This window comes from Gymnoscopelus braueri, assembly GCF_963280865.1.
Source record: "Gymnoscopelus braueri genome assembly, chromosome: 8".
NCBI classification, from domain to species: Eukaryota; Metazoa; Chordata; class Actinopteri; order Myctophiformes; family Myctophidae; genus Gymnoscopelus; species Gymnoscopelus braueri.
In genome coordinates, this window is record NC_137609.1 from 56521051 (window position 1) to 56543202 (window position 22152).

The window sequence follows — 22152 nt, forward strand, 5'->3', positions numbered from 1 at the left end:
CAGATATTTTAATTGATTTGAAAAACAGATTTATTTCAATTTAGCTGAATTTCTAAATCATTAAAAATAAAATCACACCCTGTGTGAAGTGGGCGGTGTCTTGCTAGCTAATCACAATACTGAATGGAGTCAACCAATCATGTACAAAAGATAAATACATTTATTGAAACACTCTTTATGATGGACGAAACCATAACTTGAAAAAAACAAATATTTGGTTTTTTTCAAGTTATGGTTTCTTATATAGGGCTATGCACATGTGTCATGTGACACTGGCCAATCACAGTCCTGAATAGACTGTGATTGGCCAATCACAGCGCAGGATAATTGTACAAATTTCCTGGGCCCAGATCACAGCGCAGGAAAATGTACATTTTTCCAAATCTCACTTATAGGGGCGGTTTCACCGCCCAAAAATCAAAAAATAGCCAATCTACAAGTAGAGTGTCTCTCTCTCTCTCTCTCTCTGTCTCTCTGTCTCTCTCTCTCTCTCTCTCTCTCTCTCTCTCTCTCTCTCTCTCTCTCTCTCTCTCTCTCTCTCTCTCTCCAGAGGGTTCATAAGGAAAATATATATTTTTAGACACTGTGCTTCACAGCATCCTGTCATCCTATTATTTCATCATTTTGTTATATATTTATATCCATTATATCTGTTATTATTGTAATTATGTAAGCAGCACATGGTTCCCTATTCTAAGTACTTTCAACCTGGTGTCGCTATTTTGGATTATGATTATGATATGATTATGATTATGATTATGATTATGATTAACCGGACGCTTGCAGCCTGGTTCCTAACAAGTTTACTGTCACAACAAGCTGAAGACAGGGACCGTCTGTCTGTCTGTCTGTCTGTCTGTCTGTCTGTCTGTCTGTCTGTCTGTCTGTCTGTCTGTCTGTCTGTCTGTCTGTCTGTCTGTCTGTCTCTGTCCAGCCTGATCTCCAGAGAATACCGTAACATTGCACGGAACGAGTGCACTCCATTCCGTGGATAGTCGCCTCGGATCTCCCAAATTGCGTGCATATGTACGGCGAGTCCCACGGTGGGCGTAACCAGTCGCAACACGGAAAAACCCGGAAGCAGAGCAGTCCGCACAATAAAATTTACGATTCTGTGCCTATCGGTACATAACTCAAACGGCGCTGAGTAGGCACAGGCGAATGTCACACCGTTCAGGACGGCAACTCGGTCGCCTTAGCTCCCTCGGTGGTCCTTCACGGGGTGACAATTCGCCTGTGACTGCGCGCCTCCGAAATGGTTTTGTCACAAAGGCAGCGCCGTACCATATGCACGCAATTCGGGAGTTCCGAGGCGGCTATCCACGGAATGAAGTGCACTCGTTCCGTGCAATGTTACGGTAATCTCTGGAGATCGGGTTGCTCTGTCTGTCTGTCTGTCTGTCTGTCTGTCTGTCTGTCTGTCTGTCTGTATATGTTGATGAATTGAATACCTAGGACCCCAATGGAAACAAGACCTCAAGGTCTTTTAGACAAAGTGTTTGACTCCTGCTGTTTTTACACTTCTGTCTAATCAATCAATCAAAAAGCCTAAATAAAGTGACTAAAGTCGTGTGTATTTTCGATAAGCACAAACGGACGTGTGATTCACCGACCAATCATTTGCATCGTTCCACGCCTCAAATAAGACTTTAAAAGGCAACCACTGTTCAAAAAGGACAGATCTACAAGCTGACAACGTGGCGCGACGCACCACATGACAACTTGTAGATCAGCGTCACGCTAGTCCCTCACACGATTAACGTTAATGAATTAAATAGACGATTCTCACGTAAACCGCTTGGTGAATCGGGCCCATTGATTTATTTATTTACACATATTCATGTCTGAGCATTCTGACATGAATCTGGAAATACAGTAAACGCAGTAAGTGTGTGTGTGTGTGTGTGTGTGTGTGTGTGTGTGTGTGTGTGTGTGTGTGTGTGTGTGTGTGTGTGTGTGTGTGTGTGTGTGTGTGTGTGTGTGGGGTTCTCTAGTTGCAGTACAGTATGTAAATATAGTTCATATCTCTTTGGTTCCACAGCCATCCATGAGTTTCCTGCAGACATCTTCACCAAGGAGCAGAGAGAGAATGGAGCTGTACTCCTACATGTACTCTGTGTGAGTAAAAATACTTCTAAATGTACTCTGTGTGAGTAAAAATACTTCTAAATGTTGGATCGCAAAAACCTTGATTGCAGCACCTCTAAAAAAAAAGAGGATATAACGATACCTGAAGCTGCTGGACAATGAGTGACGTGTAGGTAAATGATACATTTTGTAATTAAAATGGTGCATTTATCATGTGATTATGGCATTGTTCATGTTTATGAACGAACGTCTAGATAAAGTTGGATTTTGAACACACCCTTGCGCTGTTATTGGCTAGAACTCTGCCCCCCAAATGGCAATCCTGTTAATTGGAAGTTGCCAAGTACTGTGTAGGAGGAGGGGTGTCTGTTTTCATGGGTTAAGATAAATGTGTTTTTTGATGAATGTATGGGTGCCCAGAAACAGAAACTAATATGATTTTGATGGTAAAAGATTAGGTAATTGTGTAAAATAACTCATGGGCCTTTGTTAGCCGTATTTGAGTTAATGAGTTGCCAATTACTAATGGTTTGTCCCACCTGTTATAAAAGGGAGGCTCCAGGTGAAGACCTTTATTTGGGCTTGGACTAGAGGCTAGTAACAACATGCTGCCAGGGCCTTCATGAAGGCATGGTTCTACAACATTCTGCCAGGGCCTTCATGAAGGCATGGTTCTACAACATGCTGCCAGGGCCATCATGAAGGCATGGTTCTACAACATGCTGCCAGGGCCTTCATGAAGGCATGGTTCTACAACATGCTGCCAGGGCCTTCATGAAGGCATGGTTCTACAACATTCTGCCAGGGCCATCATGAAGGCATGGTTCTACAACATGCTGCCAGGGCCTTCATGAAGGCATGGTTCTACAACATGCTGCCAGGGCCTTCATGAAGGCATGGTTCTACAACATACTGCCAGGGCCTTCATGAAGGCATGGTTCTACAACATGCTGCCAGGGCCATCATGAAGGCATGGTTCTACAACATGCTGCCAGGGCCTTCATGAAGGCATGGTTCTACAACATGCTGCCAGGGCCTTCATGAAGGCATGGTTCTACAACATGCTGCCAGGGCCTTCATGAAGGCATGGTTCTACAACATGCTGCCAGCGCCTTCATGAAGGCATGGTTCTACAACATGCTGCCAGCGCCTTCATGAAGGCATGGTTCTACAACATGCTGCCAGGGCCATCATGAAGGCATGGTTCTGGGTTTGTTGTGTTTCCTTAGTTAGTTTCAAGAGTTAATTTCTTATTTTTTATTTTGAGTATCCAATACATGTACATGCATGATCATACATGTATCATACATGTATGATTGGACTGTGATTGGTCTATGCTGCTGCATTGTCTGAAGGAAGTCAAACTAACATAGGTTTTACTCTCATATACCTATATGGATATATAAAATAAACATGGATTACAAAGTAATGTAACTGTATACAAAAACAATTGCAGCTGTTCCAAAATAAATGGACATGTGGCGTCCAAAATACGCCTAAAATAGGCGAAAATACAAAATAAATGATTTGTAGCAGCAAAACATCAGCCAGAAGGCTTAATAGCTAACAGTGCAAAGTCTGTGCAATAAACCAACACTTGCAATTATCGTTCCCAAGCCGCGTTGCGAGGCCAAAACAACAACGCAAAGTGGACATTCGCCCTATATCGGGACATTTTAACAAAACAAATAGCCTTCAAAAATAATTATAACATAATTAAATAATAAAATAATAAATCAGTAGACCATTAAATGCTAGGCTACAAACAGTAACACTGCACAAAATTAAATTAACTCGATTCAGTCAGCAAGCCGCATTGCAAAACAGTTAAGACAAATCGTAGGCCTACAGTGTCCCGGACATTTTTAACAAATGAAAACAAATAGCAGCTTAGAGTGTCAAAATAACATCCTTGATCCTACCATTCTAGACTTAAACCACCGACTCAAAAACAAAAGCATGTCCACATGATCAGGGGTCAGCCGAGTACGAAGCCTATTTGATATCAATCCCGCTGCAGAGAAAACCCTCTCTGCTGGCACGGAGGTCGCGGGAATGCACAGGTAATGTTTAGCCAAGCGTGAAAGTTTCTTGTACCTGTTCTCGTGTAGTTCCCACCACACAGCTAGGTCTTGTGAGGGAGAGATGGCGTCTTCCCCCAGGTAACGCTCCATTTCCAACTCGATAGATAAAGGCGCCTCCTCTGCGAAATATTCATCCCCGAAGAAGTCAATCATTGCATCTGCATGTTTCGCTCTTTTTTCGGGGTGTGCAGCTGGCTGAGCGACCCCAGGCGCGTCCTCGTCCTCCTCAGTAACATTAGTATCCAAGGCCGAGAGATCTGACAGCAGAGTAGTAACCTTTTCGTGGACAGCTTCTCTGATCGCGTCGGTAGTGAACCTGAGATGCTTGTGTCGTGGATCCAAAAACGATGCGATCATGGCCGCTCTCTCTGCAACCCCGAGCTGGTCCAGCTCCATGCGAGAGTTGAGGGACTGACACCTTTCTCTTGAATTCCGACACTTTCGCAGATTCCTCATCTTCGGGTTGCAGATACCTGATTGATTGAATACTTTATTAACAGTTTGCAAAAAAAAGCACCGTGGCGTGGCACAGATATATACAAAATAATGCATACTTTTAGTTATTTCAATTCATCGAGACATTTAAAGACAATAATATACAATAATATGCAAAAAAAAAATTAAGAAAGATAGGCACTAAACAGTTTGGAGGGGGTCAATTCTAATGATAAGCTGCCTTTAGTTTGACCTTTTTTTTTTTACCTGGAGAGTAGAGTGGCTGTGATAGGATACACCATTGAGATCGACACTTCTTTTTTCCCGCACACTGCTGTTGTGGCACTCTTCAAGGAACGTAGAACAGGCAACATCTCCTCCATAATGTGCCAGTTTGTATCAACGAGATCCAGGGTACGAGCATCTGAGAGTTTAGTGAGCTCTACATCGCTTACTGGACCATCGCTGCTCCAGTAAGCGCTCGAACATGTCATATATGGAATTCCATCTAGTCTTCACGTGTTGGATGAGACGGTGGTCACCCAGAGCTTGGTTGTGCAGCTTCATCTTCAGCGCCTGCGTTGCCACGGTGCTGTGATGAAAGTGAGAGACAAGACGCGCTGCAGCCCCAACAGCACTAGTGATTGCTCCCACTTTGAAGCCGTCATTGATGGCGAGCTGAAGCGTGTGTGCAAAGCATCGATGCGACTCCCACTCCGTGTACCGAGAGTTTGCCAACACAATATTCGTTGCGTTGTCGTGGACACAGACATCCACTTTGTCGGCTATGCCCCAACTCTCAGCTGCGGCCTGCAGGACGTTGGCCATATTTTCTGCAGTATGTCGCTCAGGCATGGCTCGTGTCTGCAAGATGGCACTCTTCACAGTCCAGCCTTCAAAATAGTGAGCGGTTATTGTCACGTAGGACTCTGTCGTCAACCCTGTCCAAGCGTCAGTGGTAAGAGCCACTTTCTGAGCTTTAGACAGAATCTTACGGAGTGAGGCGGCCATCTCTTTATAACGTCCCTCCAGTCGCTTTGTTACTGTTTGGCGACATGGCACGGTGTACTCTGGTTCGAGAAATGCCATAAGCTCAAGGAAGCCTTTCCCCTCGGCAACGCAAATTGGCATGATATCCTCGGCTACCATCTTGACAGTCAACTCGGTGTGTGACAAATGCACATTATATTTATTATATTTATCTGCTTGATCTAGGGGTGTTATTATATCTGTTTGATATGTAACATCTGATGTACTTATGCACGTTATTATATCTGATCGATATGTGACATGTTGGACACTCTGAGAGATATGAACATTTCCTATTCACGTGAGGGGTAATGGGTCTGATCAGTGGGTGATTGAATGATTTGTGCCACCCGACTTTACTAATAGAGGGTGTGACACGGGGGGAGGGGAGATCAAACAAACAAACCGTGTACCAGTGAGGACGGGTGGAAAGCGGAGCTCCGAGGCACCAGTTTACACACAAAGTTTAAACGTGACCGTAAACTGCAGCCAACAACAAAGAACATTCGAGCCCATTGGACCTGACGTTGTTGCCGTGCCGTGGGATTCGATCGCTGTGGGATTGTGAGCGAGACGCCGGTCGGTGTTGGAGACGGGAGGAGCCGAGGCCGGTGAGGCAAAACCAAGCGTCATATTTCTTTGTGGATTACAAATTATAGGGGTACCCCAAAGTTTGCTTATTGTTTGCGCCGCTGCGCAAACAATAATCATTTCATTTGGATTAAGGAACACGGAAGCGCGGCCAGAGGAGGACCGTCACGGGGACTATTTATTATTTAATTAAGTACCGTTGTGCCGTAGCGGACTCCTGAATACTGTGTGTGCGTGTTTGTTTATTGTTTATATTTGAACTGTGATCCGCGGGGTTATAAAAGACAGTGGGAATTGTTTGGGTTGGGAGGGATAAGTGAAATAATTGTTGATTGTTGATTTGTCTGTTTATTTCTTTTGTTTGTTAGGGACAGAGATAGGGACAGAAGTCTATTTAAAGCCTGAGGTGTATTGTTTATTTACCTTTACTCGAGAATTATTATTTTTGTGGCTTGGAGTAAATAAAGTACTCAGCTAAAAACCTGCCGATCCTGTTGTAATTTCCTTGAGTTAATAATTTTCCCTTAAGAGTAAAAGGGCGATTGTTACAGGTGATCTTAGCATACCCTAACCCTCTCATATACCCTAACCCTAACCCTCTCATATACCCTAACCCTAACCCTCTCATATACCCTAACCCTCTCATATACCCTAACCCTCTCATATACCCTAACCCTCTCATATAGCCTAACCCTAACCCTCTCATATACCCTAACCCTCTCATATACCCTAACCCTAACCCTCTCATATACCCTAACCCTCTCATCTACCCTAACCCATCTACACAAGTTGGAACAATAAAGTAAAACCTTGAACCTTGAATGTATTGTACTGCTGTACTCTGCAGAATATGTACATGTTACCTGTATGTACATTAAGTTACATGTAGCGTGGCTGGCTATCTACATGTTGTATGTTACATGTTACATGTAGCGTGTTCTCTACAGGCTATCTACATGTTTTACGCTCTGGCCATCGTGTGTGACGTCTACTTTGTTCCTTCTCTGGAGAAGATTTCAGAGGTGAGGACAAACTACTTCAAACTGTGGCCACTAGGTGTCACTTTATTTTCTTCAGTATTTACATGTATCATAATTTCTCATTTATTATAACAGGTGTTTAAATAAAGTCATGTAATGCAGGGTGTTGTGGTGGTTGTGAAGTTAACCATAGTTTTCAATGTGTATTTTATTTCATGCACGCACGTATGCACGCACTGTCACACACATGTACTCGTGCACACACGCAAGCACGCACACACACACACTCGTGCATACACGCACGCACATCATAATATATTTCTCAGTGATATAATGATATGGTGTGTGTGTGTGTGTGTGTGTGTGTGTGTGTGTGTGTGTGTGTGTGTGTGTGTGTGTGTGTGTGTGTGTGTGTGTCTGTGTGTTTGTTTGTTCCAGAACCTCCATCTCAGTGAGGACGTTGCCGGGGCAACCTTCATGGCTGCCGGCAGCTCTGCTCCAGAGCTCTTCACCTCTCTGATTGGTCAGTGGCTCAGCCAATAAGGAGCTTTTTGAACTTTAGTGTAGTTTAGGTTCAACGTTAGTCGTGCAATGACAGAATACACATTTTCTATATTGCTATTTATATGTAAAAAAGCAAGGGATTTGTGGAACCATATGATCTGAAATGTATCTCAGTGTTTAGATCCTCTTTATTAAAACAATTAATTTATAAAAATAAAAAAAAAATCCAAGTTGGCAACTTCACCCTGCAAGACCAAATCCATCCATGAGGGGTCAGCAAAGGCTCACATAATCACCCTGAGCAATGAGTTAAAGTTAGTTATGAAGGGTTTTTAACCAGTGGTGGAAAAAGTACTCAAATGTTTTACTCAAGTAAAAGTATCAATATTGCAATGTAGAAGTACTCTGTTACAAGTAAAAGTCCAGAATTCAACATTTACTTAAGTAACAGTACAAAAGTATTGGTATCAATGTACTTAAAGTTCCAAAAGTAAAAGTACTAAAATGTTTGAAAATAGCAAATCAAGCTGACAGAGATCTTGTAGATCAGCCTAGGTATAAAATAGGGCTGAAGTGGTTAATATATGTTTCATAATATCATAATCTAAAAAGTAACTAGTAACTAAAGTTGTCAAATAATTGTACTGGAGTAAAAATTACAATATTTGCCCATGAGATGTAATGGAGTTAGAAGTAAAAGTACTGAAACGGCAAATACTCAAGTAAAGTCAAAACACGTAAACATTGTACTTAAGTACAGTACTTGAGTAAATGTTGTCTCCAGGTCCATACTGTGTCTGTTGTCTCCATGTCTGTTGTCTCCAGGTCCTTATTTTGTCTGTTGTCTCCAGGTCCATACTGTGTCTGTTGTCTCCAGGTCCATAATGTGTCTGTTGTCTCCAGGTCCATAATGTGTCTGTTGTCTCCAGGTCCATAATGTGTCTGTTGTCTCCAGGTCCTTACTGTGTCTGTTGTCTCCAGGTCCTTATTGTGTCTGTTGTCTCCAGGTCCATACTGTGTCTGTTGTCTCCAGGTCCATACTGTGTCTGTTGTCTCCAGGTCCTTATTGTGTCTGTTGTCTCCAGGTCCTTACTGTGTCTGTTGTCTCCAGGTCCTTACTGTGTCTGTTGTCTCCAGGTCCTTATTGTGTCTGTTGTCTCCAGGTCCTTACTGTGTCTGTTGTCTCCAGGTCCTTACTGTGTCTGTTGTCTCCAGGTCCTTATTGTGTCTGTTGTCTCCAGGTCCTTACTGTGTCTGTTGTCTCCAGGTCCTTTCTGTGTCTGTTGTCTCCAGGTCCTTATTGTGTCTGTTGTCTCCAGGTCCTTTCTGTGTCTGTTGTCCCCAGGTCCTTATTGTGTCTGTTGTCTCCAGGTCCTTTCTGTGTCTGTTGTCTCCAGGTCCTTATTGTGTCTGTTGTCTCCAGGTCCATACTGTGTCTGTTGTCTCCAGGTCCATACTGTGTCTGTTGTCTCCAGGTCCTTTCTGTGTCTGTTGTCTCCAGGTCCTTATTGTGTCTGTTGTCTACAGGTCCTTACTGTGTCTGTTGTCTCCAGGTCCTTACTGTGTCTGTTGTCTCCAGGTCCATACTGTGTCTGTTGTCTCCAGGTCCATACTGTGTCTGTTGTCTCCAGGTCCTTATTGTGTCTGTTGTCTCCAGGTCCTTACTGTGTCTGTTGTCTCCAGGTCCTTACTGTGTCTGTTGTCTCCAGGTCCTTATTGTGTCTGTTGTCTCCAGGTCCATACTGTGTCTGTTGTCTCCAGGTCCATACTGTGTCTGTTGTCTCCAGGTCCTTACTGTGTCTGTTGTCTCCAGGTCCTTATTGTGTCTGTTGTCTCCAGGTCCATACTGTGTCTGTTGTCTCCAGGTCCATAATGTGTCTGTTGTCTCCAGGTCCATAATGTGTCTGTTGTCTCCAGGTCCATAATGTGTCTGTTGTCTCCAGGTCCTTACTGTGTCTGTTGTCTCCAGGTCCTTATTGTGTCTGTTGTCTCCAGGTCCATACTGTGTCTGTTGTCTCCAGGTCCATACTGTGTCTGTTGTCTCCAGGTCCTTATTGTGTCTGTTGTCTCCAGGTCCTTACTGTGTCTGTTGTCTCCAGGTCCTTACTGTGTCTGTTGTCTCCAGGTCCTTATTGTGTCTGTTGTCTCCAGGTCCTTACTGTGTCTGTTGTCTCCAGGTCCTTACTGTGTCTGTTGTCTCCAGGTCCTTATTGTGTCTGTTGTCTCCAGGTCCTTACTGTGTCTGTTGTCTCCAGGTCCTTTCTGTGTCTGTTGTCTCCAGGTCCTTATTGTGTCTGTTGTCTCCAGGTCCTTTCTGTGTCTGTTGTCCCCAGGTCCTTATTGTGTCTGTTGTCTCCAGGTCCTTTCTGTGTCTGTTGTCTCCAGGTCCTTATTGTGTCTGTTGTCTCCAGGTCCTTACTGTGTCTGTTGTCTCCAGGTCCTTACTGTGTCTGTTGTATCCAGGTCCTTACTGTGTCTGTTGTCTCCAGGTCCTTATTGTGTCTGTTGTCTCCAGGTCCATACTGTGTCTGTTGTCTCCAGGTCCATACTGTGTCTGTTGTCTCCAGGTCCTTTCTGTGTCTGTTGTCTCCAGGTCCTTATTGTGTCTGTTGTCTACAGGTCCTTACTGTGTCTGTTGTCTCCAGGTCCTTACTGTGTCTGTTGTCTCCAGGTCCATACTGTGTCTGTTGTCTCCAGGTCCATACTGTGTCTGTTGTCTCCAGGTCCATACTGTGTCTGTTGTCTCCAGGTCCATACTGTGTCTGTTGTCTCCAGGTCTTTACTGTGTCTGTTGTCTCCAGGTCCATACTGTGTCTGTTGTCTCCAGGTCCATACTGTGTCTGATGTCTCAAGGTCCATACTGTGTCTGTTGTCTCCAAGTCCATACTGTGTCTGTTGTCTCCAGGTCCTTATTGTGTCTGTTGTCTCCAGGTCCTTACTGTGTCTGTTGTCTCCAGGTCCTTATTGTGTCTGTTGTCTCCAGGTCCTTACTGTGTCTGTTGTCTCCAGGTCCTTACTGTGTCTGTTGTCTCCAGGTCCATACTGTGTCTGTTGTCTCCAGGTCCTTACTGTGTCTGTTGTCTCCAGGTCCATACTGTGTCTGTTGTCTCCAGGTCCTTACTGTGTCTGTTGTCTCCAGGTCCTTATTGTGTCTGTTGTCTCCAGGTCCTTATTGTGTCTGTTGTCTACAGGTCCTTACTGTGTCTGTTGTCTCCAGGTCCTTACTGTGTCTGTTGTCTCCAGGTCCATACTGTGTCTGTTGTCTCCAGGTCCATACTGTGTCTGTTGTCTCCAGGTCCTTATTGTGTCTGTTGTCTCCAGGTCCATACTGTGTCTGTTGTCTCCAGGTCCATACTTTGTCTGATGTCTCAAGGTCCATACTGTGTCTGTTGTCTCCAAGTCCATACTGTGTCTGTTGTCTCCAGGTCCTTACTGTGTCCGTTGTCTCCAGGTCCTTACTGTGTCCGTTGTCTCCAGGTCCTTACTGTGTCTGTTGTCTCCAGGTCCTTACTGTGTCTGTTGTCTCCAGGTCCTTACTGTGTCTGTTGTCTCCAGGTCCATACTGTGTCTGTTGTCTCCAGGTCCTTACTGTGTCTGTTGTCTCCAGGTCCATACTGTGTCTGTTGTCTCCAGGTCCTTACTGTGTCTGTTGTCTCCAGGTCCTTATTGTGTCTGTTGTCTCCAGGTCCTTACTGTGTCTGTTGTCTCCAGGTCCATACTGTGTCTGTTGTCTCCAGGTCCTTACTGTGTCTGTTGTCTCCAGGTCCATACTGTGTCTGTTAGATCTTGTTTAGAACCCGTTCCTGGAACACAGATATTATGATAGTCTTAGGTTTTATTAATTCATCAAGACCGGGAACACATCTGTGTCATTTTAGATTTATTTCAAAAATATCAGATCTACAAGCTCATAGACAGAGTGCCGCACTATGAGCTTGTAGATCTGCTATTTTTGGAAAATCCTGAACATTTGTGCAAATCTTTGAATATATATTTTTTAAAGTGAATATTTGTAACTCAAATCTTTGCTTCTGGGGGTCCCTGGAACAAAACACTTTGAGATGGGGGTCCCTGGAACAAAACACTTTGAGATGGGGGTCCCTGGAACAAAACACTTTGAGATGGGGGTCCATGGCCAAATACATATCTAAAAAAAAATTCTAAACCCTAACAGTATGATGCTGTATCAGTGGTGTTCCAACTTTTTCATATCAAGGACCCCCAGAATGATAGTTATTTGGCCACGGACCCCAATCTCAAAATATGTTGATCCAGGGACCCCCCAAGAAGCACAGATCGTAGTCAAAAATGTTCCCTTTAAAAATATATATCCATTAAAAGATTTTCACAAATGTTCTCGATTTTTCAAAAATAGCAGATCTACAAGCTCATAGCGCGGCACTCGGTGCCGCGCTATGAGCTTGTAGATCTGCTATTTTTAATAGCCAAATAAATCTAAAATGAGAAATGACACAGATGCGTTCCCAGTCTTAAAGGGTTAATACATACAGACAGGACAACATATTGATATTTATATCCCATTGCTGTACAGTTCTAACAGTCACCAAACAGTCATCACTTTATTTATATCACAGGATGGTTCTAACAGTCAAACATCATAGATAGATGAAGGGATGAGTGTAAGCATGTTTGTGCAGGATATAAAGAAATATATCTTTATTTATTGACATGAGAAAACTTACAAAACATTAAGAATTATGCATTTTCTGTCAGAAATAGTTTTACATCCACATAGGAAATGTTCTCTCTCTCTCTCTCTCTCTCTCTCACTCGCTCGCTCGCGCTCTCTCGCTCGCTCTCTCTCTCTCTCTAGGTGTGTTCATAACTAAAGGAGATGTAGGAGTAGGGTTAACTAAAGGTCTCTCTCTCTCTCTCTCTCTCTCTAGGTGTGTTCATAACTAAAGGAGATGTAGGAGTAGGGTTAACTAAAGGTCTCTCTCTCTCTCTCTCTCTCTCTCTCTAGGTGTGTTCATAACTAAAGGAGATGTAGGAGTAGGGTTAACTAAAGGTCTCTCTCTCTCTCTCTCTCTCTCTCTCTCTCTAGGTGTGTTCATAACTAAAGGAGATGTAGGAGTAGGAACCATCGTAGGCTCAGCTGTCTTCAACATCCTGGTCATCATCGGCCTATGTGGACTCTTTGCAGGACAGGTACTGTATATACTGTACACCACTGGTTCTACTGTACACCACTGGTTCTACTGTACACCACTGGTTCTACTCTACACCACTGGTTCTACTGTACACCACTGGTTCTACTGTACACCACTGGTTCTACTCTACACCACTGGTTCTACTGTACACCACTGGTTCTACTGTACACCACTGGTTCTACTCTACACCACTGGTTCTACTGTACACCACTGGTTCTACTGTACCTAACGTCAGCATTCAGCAAAAACAGCAGATCTAAAAGCTCACAACTCGTCGCATTGCTGTGAGCTTGTAGATTGCCGACCCCAGTTGGACTCTGGTCTAACAAAATACTCGCTGGTGTTCTCTTTCTGTCCAGGAGGTGGCGCTAACCTGGTGGTCCTTGTTCAGAGATTCCACCTACTATATCCTGTCTGTACTGGCGCTCATTGCGGTGAGACATGACTGTTATCAACTATGTTACGTTTATGTTACTTTATGACTGTTATCATACATTAGTCTAAATAAATCTGTGTTCCCGTCCTTCTATAGAGTGTTTGTTCAGTAACAGGGGTCTCTGTCCTTCTAGAGTGTCCCTGAACACACTGCTGGACTGTCTGAAGGACATAAAAGCATGGATGGCCCTAAACTTCCTACACTTTAATGAAAGTAAAACAGAGGTCATTGTGTTCAGACCCTCCTCTCTGGATCTGGGCCCCATGCAGCCATTTATAAAACCTGTGGTTACTAACCTTGGTGTCAAACTGGACAGTGATTTTAAGTTTGACAAACAGATTAACTCTGTTGTTAAATCCAGCTTTTATCAGCTGAGGCTTTTAGCTAAAGTCAAGTCTGCTGTAATGCTTTCTGATTTTGAACGTCTTATCCATGCTTTTATCTCAAGCTGACTCCACTTCTGTAATGCGCTTTATGTTGGCATTAGCCAAGCCTGCTTGTCACGATTACAGTTAGTCCAAAACGCGGCCGCTCGCCTCTTAACAGGAAGTACGATCACATCTCCCTCATTCTTGCCTCCCTACACTCCAGGATTCAGTGTAAGACTTTTATTTATTGTCTTTAAGTCTTTAAATGGGCTGGCAGTGGCACCATTGTACATATCAGGGTCTTGAGATCTACTGACCAGTCACTCCTTAAGGTCCCAGCAACAAAGCTGAAAACCCGGGGAGATCATTTTCCTTCATAGCGCCCACACTGTGGAACGAGCTTCCACCCCATGTTAGAGCGTCTCAAACCCCGCCTGTGTTTAAATCACGTTTGAAAACTCACTTGTTCTCCTTTGCATTTGAAAATTCAGATTGAGATGCTGCTGTTTCCTCTAGGCATTTTGTCCAATGTTGTCCTGTGTATTGTGTGTTGTCTTTGCTCTTGTTTATTTTAATATTTTGTTACTGAGTGTTACAGCACTTTGGTTTCAACACTGTTGTTTTAAATGTGCTCTATAACTAAAAGTGGGTTGGATTGGATTGTTTGTTCAGTAACAGGGGTCTCCGTCCATCTATAGTGTGTTTGTGTTTGTTTGTTTGTTCAGTTCCAGCTCTGTAGTAAAGGCAACAGAATATATTCATGTTCAGTCACTCGGGAGAGACTGGGAGTAGAGCTGTTGCTCCTTCACTTGGAGAGGAGCCAGCTTAAGTGGTTCGGGCATCTAGTACGGATGCCTATGGAGCGTCTCCCCATGGAGGTCCTCTGTGCCCGTCCCACTGGGAGGAGACACCCTGGCAGACTGAGGACCAGATGGGGGGATTACATCTCCACACTGGCCTTGGAAAACCTCAGAATCCTCCAGGAGGAGTGGCTAATGTTGGATGACTCTGAATAAGCGGTTGAAGACGGATGGATGGATGGATGGAGGATGCAGGATACAAATTTCATCCAATCAGGAGAGAGAACCCCACAGAGATTATTTATTAGCTTCAATGTTGTAGTGTCTTAGTGTCATCACTTGTTTGACCCCCAGGAAGATTAGCCACTCCTAAGACAGTGACTAATAGGGATCTGAAATATCCTGTGTCCTGTATGAGTTCTTTCTTATGATTGGATACAATTAGTATCCTGACCTGAAAATGTATTTTCTTTTTAATAAAGAGCTGGAGAGACACGGAGACCCCTGTTACTGAACAAACACTCTATAGTAATGATTACTATCACAATATAGATCTATTTAACACTGTTACTGAACAAACACTCTATAGTAATGATTACTATCACAATATAGAGCTATTTAACACTGTTACTGAACAAACACTCTATAGTAATGATTACTATCACAATATAGAGCTATTTAACACTGTTACTGAACAAACACTCTATAGCAATGATTACTATCATAATATAGAGCTATTTAACACTGTTACTGAACAAACACTCTATAGCAATGATTACTATCACAATATAGAGCTATTTAACACTGTTACTGAACAAACACTCTATATCAATGATTACTATCACAATATAGAGCTATTTAACACTGTTACTGAACAAACACTCTATAGCAATGATTACTATCACAATATAGAGCTATTTAACACTGTTACTGAACAAACACTCTAGCAATGATTACTATCACAATATAGAGCTATTTAACACTGTTACTGAACAAACACTCTATAGTAATGATTACTATCACAATATAGAGTTATTTAACACTGTTACTGAACAAACACTCTATAGTAATGATTACTATCACAATATAGAGCTATTTAACGCTGTTACTGAACAAACACTCTATAGTAATGATTACTATCACAGCATAGATCTATTTAACACTGTTACTGAACAAACACTCTATAGCCATGATTACAATCACAATATAGAGCTATTTAACACTGTTACTGAACAAACACTCTATCTATAGTAATGATTACTATCACAATATAGAGCTATTTAACACTGTTACTGAACAAACACTCTATAGTAATGATTACTATCACAATATAGAACTATTTAACACTGTTACTGAACAAACACTCTATAGTAATGATTACTATCACAATATAGAGCTATTTAACACTGTTACTGAACAAACACTCTATAGTAATGATTACTATCACAGCATAGATCTATTTAACACTGTTACTGAACAAACACTCTATAGCCATGATTACTATCACAATATAGAGCTATTTAACACTGTTACTGAACAAACACTCTATAGTAATGATTACTATCACAATATAGAACTATTTAACACTGTTACTGAACAAACACTCTATAGTAATGATTACTATCACAATATAGATCTATTTAACACTTATTTCAACAATGAAATATCCCTCACACCATCTTTAAATGTGTCACAATAATGTACGTCTTAAATAATGTGTTCATTCTCTGTCTACAGGTCATCTATGATGATACAGTTTTCTGGTGAGTCTGAATTCAATAATTACATTTATAGTTTTGTCCTGAAGAAAATAAAAATATTGTCACAGCAAAGATGATGATGATGATGATTATTATTTTGGCTCACTCTATAGTAGTCAGGACAGAGAACTTTTACATGATAAACCAGTGATGAAAGTGTGAAACAAAACCAAAACAAAATGCAGATTTTGTAGTTTTTCGATGTCTCTCCTGATTCGATCATATTGGTATCCTGACCTGAAATAATATGTTCTGTTTCCTAAAGAGCTGCAGAGACAGACAGACCCCTGTTACTGAACACATATTCTCTATAGAGACAGACAGACCCCTGTTACTGAACACATATTCTATAGAGACAGACAGACCCCTGTTACTGAACACATATATAGAGACAGACAGACCCCTGTTACTGAACACATATTCTCTATAGAGACAGACAGACCCCTGTTACTGAACACATATTCTATTGCAATGATTAAAATAAGTAAAGAAAGTATAACACTCATTGTTCATGTTTATCTGCCTTTATTTATATCTGCCTAACTGTCTAACACTGCTGATTCATCCTCAGAATCAGAATGCTTGTTGCATTCAAAATCAAGTCAAAACAGTTGACCTAAAATGACTTTCTGCCTATAAGTGATTTTGGAATGTATTCTGATTGGCTTAGGACATAGACAATAAGGCACACTGATGCAGCAGTGTCAAAAAATGTCAATTTGACCAAAAAGTGAGTTAGGCAATTATGCTATGAGGCTAATTATATGTACAGATGTGTACAGATGTGTACAGATGTGTACGCAGCAGAGCATCATGATAGACAAATTAAACCTGTAATAAAACCTATAAACCCACTGACACTGTGGTTGTTGGAACCTGTCTGACCTTTCACACCGTTTTTTGGCCCCGTGAACGAACATATATAGTATATCAAGGAACTAGTCTCGACCCGCAACCTCCGCTCTTCAAACACCAACCTCCTCAAAACCTACGTACCATGGGGGCGACCGGGCTTTCTGCTCGGCCGCCCCCTGACTGTGGAACCTGAGAGCACCACAGTCTGTGTGGAACACCTCCCTGTTCACCTGAGACCACAGTCTGTGTGGAACACCTCCCTGTTCACCTGAGACCACAGTCTGTGTGGAACACCTCCCTGTTCACCTGAGACCACAGTCTGTGTAGAACACCTCCCTGTTCACCTGAGACCACAGTCTGTGTAGAACACCTCCCTGTTCACCTGAGACCACAGTCTGTGTAGAACACCTCCCTGTTCACCTGAGACCACAGTCTGTGTGGAACACCTCCCTGTTCACCTGAGACCACAGTCTGTGTGGAACACCTCCCTGTTCACCTGAGACCACAGTCTGTGTGGAACACCTCCCTGTTCACCTGAGACCAGTCTGTGTAGAACACCTCCCTGTCCACCTGAGAACACAGTCTGTGTGGAACACCTCCCTGTTCACCTGAGACCACAGTCTGTGTGGAACACCTCCCTGTTCACCTGAGACCAGTCTGTATGGAACACCTCCCTGTTCACCTGAGACCACAGTCTGTGTGGAACACCTCCCTGTTCACCTGAGACCACAGTCTGTGTAGAACACCTCCCTGTTCACCTGAGACCACAGTCTGTGTAGAACACCTCCCTGTTCACCTGAGACCACAGTCTGTGTGGAACACCTCCCTGTTCACCTGAGACCACAGTCTGTGTGGAACACCTCCCTGTTCACCTGAGACCACAGTCTGTGTGGAACACCTCCCTGTTCACCTGAGACCACAGTCTGTATGGAACACCTCCCTGTTCACCTGAGACCAGTCTGTATGGAACACCTCCCTGTTCACCTGAGACCACAGTCTGTATGGAACACCTCCCTGTTCACCTGAGACCACAGTCTGTGTGGAACACCTCCCTGTTCACCTGAGACCACAGTCTGTGTGGAACACCTCCCTGTTCACCTGAGACCACAGTCTGTATAGAACACCTCCCTGTTCACCTGAGACCACAGTCTGTATGGAACACCTCCCTGTTCACCTGAGACCACAGTCTGTATGGAACACCTCCCTGTTCACCTGAGACCACAGTCTGTGTGGAACACCTCCCTGTTCACCTGAGACCACAGTCTGTGTGGAACACCTCCCTGTTCACCTGAGACCACAGTCTGTATGGAACACCTCCCTGTTCACCTGAGACCACAGTCTGTGTGGAACACCTCCCTGTTCACCTGAGACCACAGTCTGTGTGGAACACTATAGGATATTTTACAAGCTACATGTTACATAGAACATAATGTGTGTGTCCCACTTCTACATGTGACTAGGCATGTGCAACAGCCACGAGATCATTCCATAGGTTATTAGATCCCATGTATGCATACTATTGTATTATGCAGGTTATTAGATTAGATCTAAACAGTATATGAGCAGGCTACAAGCTGCTGGTCGCCGGACAGACAGCCGCGAGATTCTCCACATTTCGATCAACGGACAACATCTCAAGTTTTGACCTGACTGTCTCCTTCCTTGACTGTAACAATGATGGAAGCTAAATAAAACTATGCAACTGCTCATCAACTTTGATCCTCTGAGTCCGAGCTCATCTTTTTCTACAAGCTGTTGATAATAACCAATAAGCTGTTGAAAATAACCCATAACACCTCCCTGTTCACCTGAGACCACAGTCTGTGTGGAACACCTCCCTGTCCACCTGAGACCACAGTCTGTGTGGAACACCTCCCTGTCCACCTGAGACCACAGTCTGTGTGGAACACCTCCCTGTTCACCTGAGACCACAGTCTGTATGGAACACCTCCCTGTACACCTGAGACCACAGTCTGTATGGAACACCTCCCTGTTCACCTGAGACCACAGTCTGTGTGGAACACCTCCCTGTCCACCTGAGACCACAGTCTGTGTGGAACACCTCCCTGTCCACCTGAGACCACAGTCTGTGTGGAACACCTCCCTGTTCACCTGAGACCACAGTCTGTATGGAACACCTCCCTGTACACCTGAGACCACAGTCTGTATGGAACACCTCCCTGTTCACCTGAGACCACAGTCTGTATGGAACACCTCCCTGTCCACCTGAGACCACAGTCTGTGTGGAACACCTCCCTGTTCACCTGAGACCACAGTCTGTATGGAACACCTCCCTGTTCACCTGAGACCACAGTCTGTATGGAACACCTCCCTGTCCACCTGAGACCACAGTCTGTATGGAACACCTCCCTGTTCACCTGAGACCACAGTCTGTGTGGAACACCTCCCTGTTCACCTGAGACCACAGTCGGTTGACTCCTTTAAGAGAGGACTAAAGACCTACCTTTTTAACAAAGCATTTTTTTTAGCTACTCTGGTTTTACCTCTAGGCTTTATGCCCTCATGCTTTAATTGTTTTGTTTCAGTTTCTCAGATGTTTTTAATCGTGTGGTTCTTTTTATGCAACTGCCTATTGTAGCACTTTGAGATGTTTTCAAATGTAAAGTCCATTATGAATAAAATCCATTATTAATATTATTATTATTATTATTATTATTGATTATATCATACAGTAGGCCTACATACAATAATGCTGTGTGTGTGTTTTGCAGGTGGGAGGCGCTGCTTCTCATGACCATGTATGGAGTGTACATCCTCATCATGAAGTGAGTATTATATTATATATACACAGTATAGTATTATATATACACAGTATAGTATTATAATTGTCTCCGCCAGGTCAATAGGCGTGGCCGAGACTATGTATTGCACACTGTCCGTCCGTCCGTCCGTTCGTCCGTCCGTTCGTCCGTCCGTTCGTTCGTCCGTCCGTGGTTCTGTCTGTGGACAGCGAATCTCCGGCACGGATGGCTTGATGGCAGTGAAACTGTGCAAAACACACTCCCTGGATGCCAGAGCAGAACCTCTGCCCCAAATGTTTCACATGGGCCTGTTATATCGGTACACAGTGGCCCTCATTTATAAACGCGGTGCAGACCAAATAATGGGCGTACGGCGAGATCACCACAACTTTCGTCATTTATCAATATATCCTGACGTTGCCTTCAGCCTACGGTACGCTGAGATCTCACGTCTGGTCGAGAGCAGTTGTAGACGTTGGCTGCACCCGTTTGTTCCATTGTAGACATGCGGAGCAGCATTGTCTTGCCGTCTGACAGGCATCTGGACACATGTATCCACTCCAAAAAATATTATCTAACACACTAATAAATAATCCATGTGAAAATATAACATTTTATAAACTCATTTAAACAAACTTCTTTAACAGTCATTCAGATAAGATTGCAGATCTGGCTGCATTGGCTATTTGAAAATAGCAGACAAGCTCACAACATGCGTTGTGAGCCTTTAGATTGCTATTTTCAAAATATACGAGCGCTTCTGCTAGAGCATTTTCGGGAGTTTAGACCGGCGCAACGGCGCCGCTGTTATCTTTTCATGGCCACCGGGAGATCGGACATTTAAAGTGTGAGAGAGAGAGAGAGAGTGCGTGTGTGGCGAGGCGAGCGGGGGAAACTCTTTCTTATTGGCTTTTCATGATTTGTTTGATCGTATTCTGGTTATTCATGTCGTAACATCGGGGCTTTTCGAGAATATTTAAGGGCGTTACACACAGAGTTAGTGAGCATTAAAAACCGCTTGTGGTTGCAGGTTCAACTCCCAGATCCTGGTGTACGTGAAGCGTCAGCTCAGTAGTGGAGGGTGTTTGGCATGCTGCCCTGGCTCAGAGGCACGCAGGGTCCAGAAGATGAGAGGAGATGAAGAGGGTCCAGCCTGTAAGCCCTCCATGATGCTGCTCAATAAAGGTATCCTACTTTTATATTACGTGTGTGTGTGTATCTCTACAGGTAAAGAGGTGGGGTCTCCAGTAGTTATGTTGTTGTGTGTGTGTGTGTGTGTGTGTGTGTGTGTGTGTGTGTGTGTGTGTGTGTGTGTGTGTGTGTGTGTGTGTGTGTGTGTGTGTGTGTGTGTGTGTGTGTGTGTGTGTGTGTGTGTGTGTCTCTACAGGTAATGAGGAGGGGTCTCCAGTGCTGATGGTAGATGAGCTTCTCATGCTGAATCCTCACAAGCTGTCGTTCAGTGAGGCTGGTCTACGCATCATGATCTCCCCTCACTTCTCCCCGCGCACCAGGCTCTCCATGGCCTCCCGTGTGCTCATCAGTGAGGTACAGACAGACAGACAGACAGACAGACAGACAGACAGACAGACACATTCAGACTGGCATACAGACAGACAGACAGGCTGGCATACAGACAGACAGCCAATAACAGCGCGAGGGTGTGTTCAAAGGGATTCCATTTCAAACTCCCACGTGAATATTTGCTGATGGAAATGCAAGCGAGTGGGTTTGAACCCTTGTTTACAAACAGAAAGCTAGAGAAGTTACGTAGTACACCTTTAAGTATAGCGTGTCAAGGATGATCATTTGTCTCTCCATGGTATCCAGAGACTGAGGTTGATCGGGGACCCCAAGGACCAGCTGGAGGGCGAGGCTGTCCCCAGGTCCAGGTTAGAGTCCACCAGCAACGGGGTGAAGGCTGCAGGGGGCTCCTGCAGTCTGGAGAACGGAGGAGGAGGAGGAGGAGGAGGAGGAGGAGGTGTGGAGAAACAGTGTCCTCCTGATGGAGCTGCTGGAGGCAGAGACAGCAGTCCTACAGAGAAGCCAGGAGGGGTGGAGGGCTGTCAGACTGAGGAAGAGGAGGATGAAGACGCTTCGTTCAGTCCTCTACGTCTGCCAAGTGAGCATGTTGTCTGGGCTTTATCCACAGGTTTTAATGTGGGATACCAAATGGTTCTGGGTTTAGAAGGAGAGGGTTTTAATGTGGGATACCAAATGGTTCTGGGTTTGAGAAGGAGAGAGGTTTTAAAGTGGGATACCAAATGGTTCTGGGTTTTAAAAGGACAGGGT

The 22152-nt window shown here is 43.9% G+C and overlaps 1 protein-coding gene across 1 annotated transcript in view; it reads left to right on the forward strand.

Moving 5' to 3' along the window:
• The window catches only part of LOC308090977 (sodium/potassium/calcium exchanger 3), a gene marked incomplete at its 5' end in the record, with an annotated part of 59549 nt that overhangs the window by 23943 nt on the left and 13454 nt on the right, over window positions 1-22152 (forward strand). Inside the window, 10 exons of the mRNA XM_080436248.1 lie at window positions 2042-2118; window positions 7175-7249; window positions 7646-7730; window positions 12777-12880; window positions 13242-13316; window positions 16224-16249; window positions 19834-19887; window positions 20894-21048; window positions 21251-21408; window positions 21691-21982. Of these exons, the coding sequence (XP_080292374.1) occupies window positions 2042-2118; window positions 7175-7249; window positions 7646-7730; window positions 12777-12880; window positions 13242-13316; window positions 16224-16249; window positions 19834-19887; window positions 20894-21048; window positions 21251-21408; window positions 21691-21982 (1101 nt within the window). The remainder of the gene's footprint in view (window positions 1-2041; window positions 2119-7174; window positions 7250-7645; window positions 7731-12776; window positions 12881-13241; window positions 13317-16223; window positions 16250-19833; window positions 19888-20893; window positions 21049-21250; window positions 21409-21690; window positions 21983-22152) is intronic.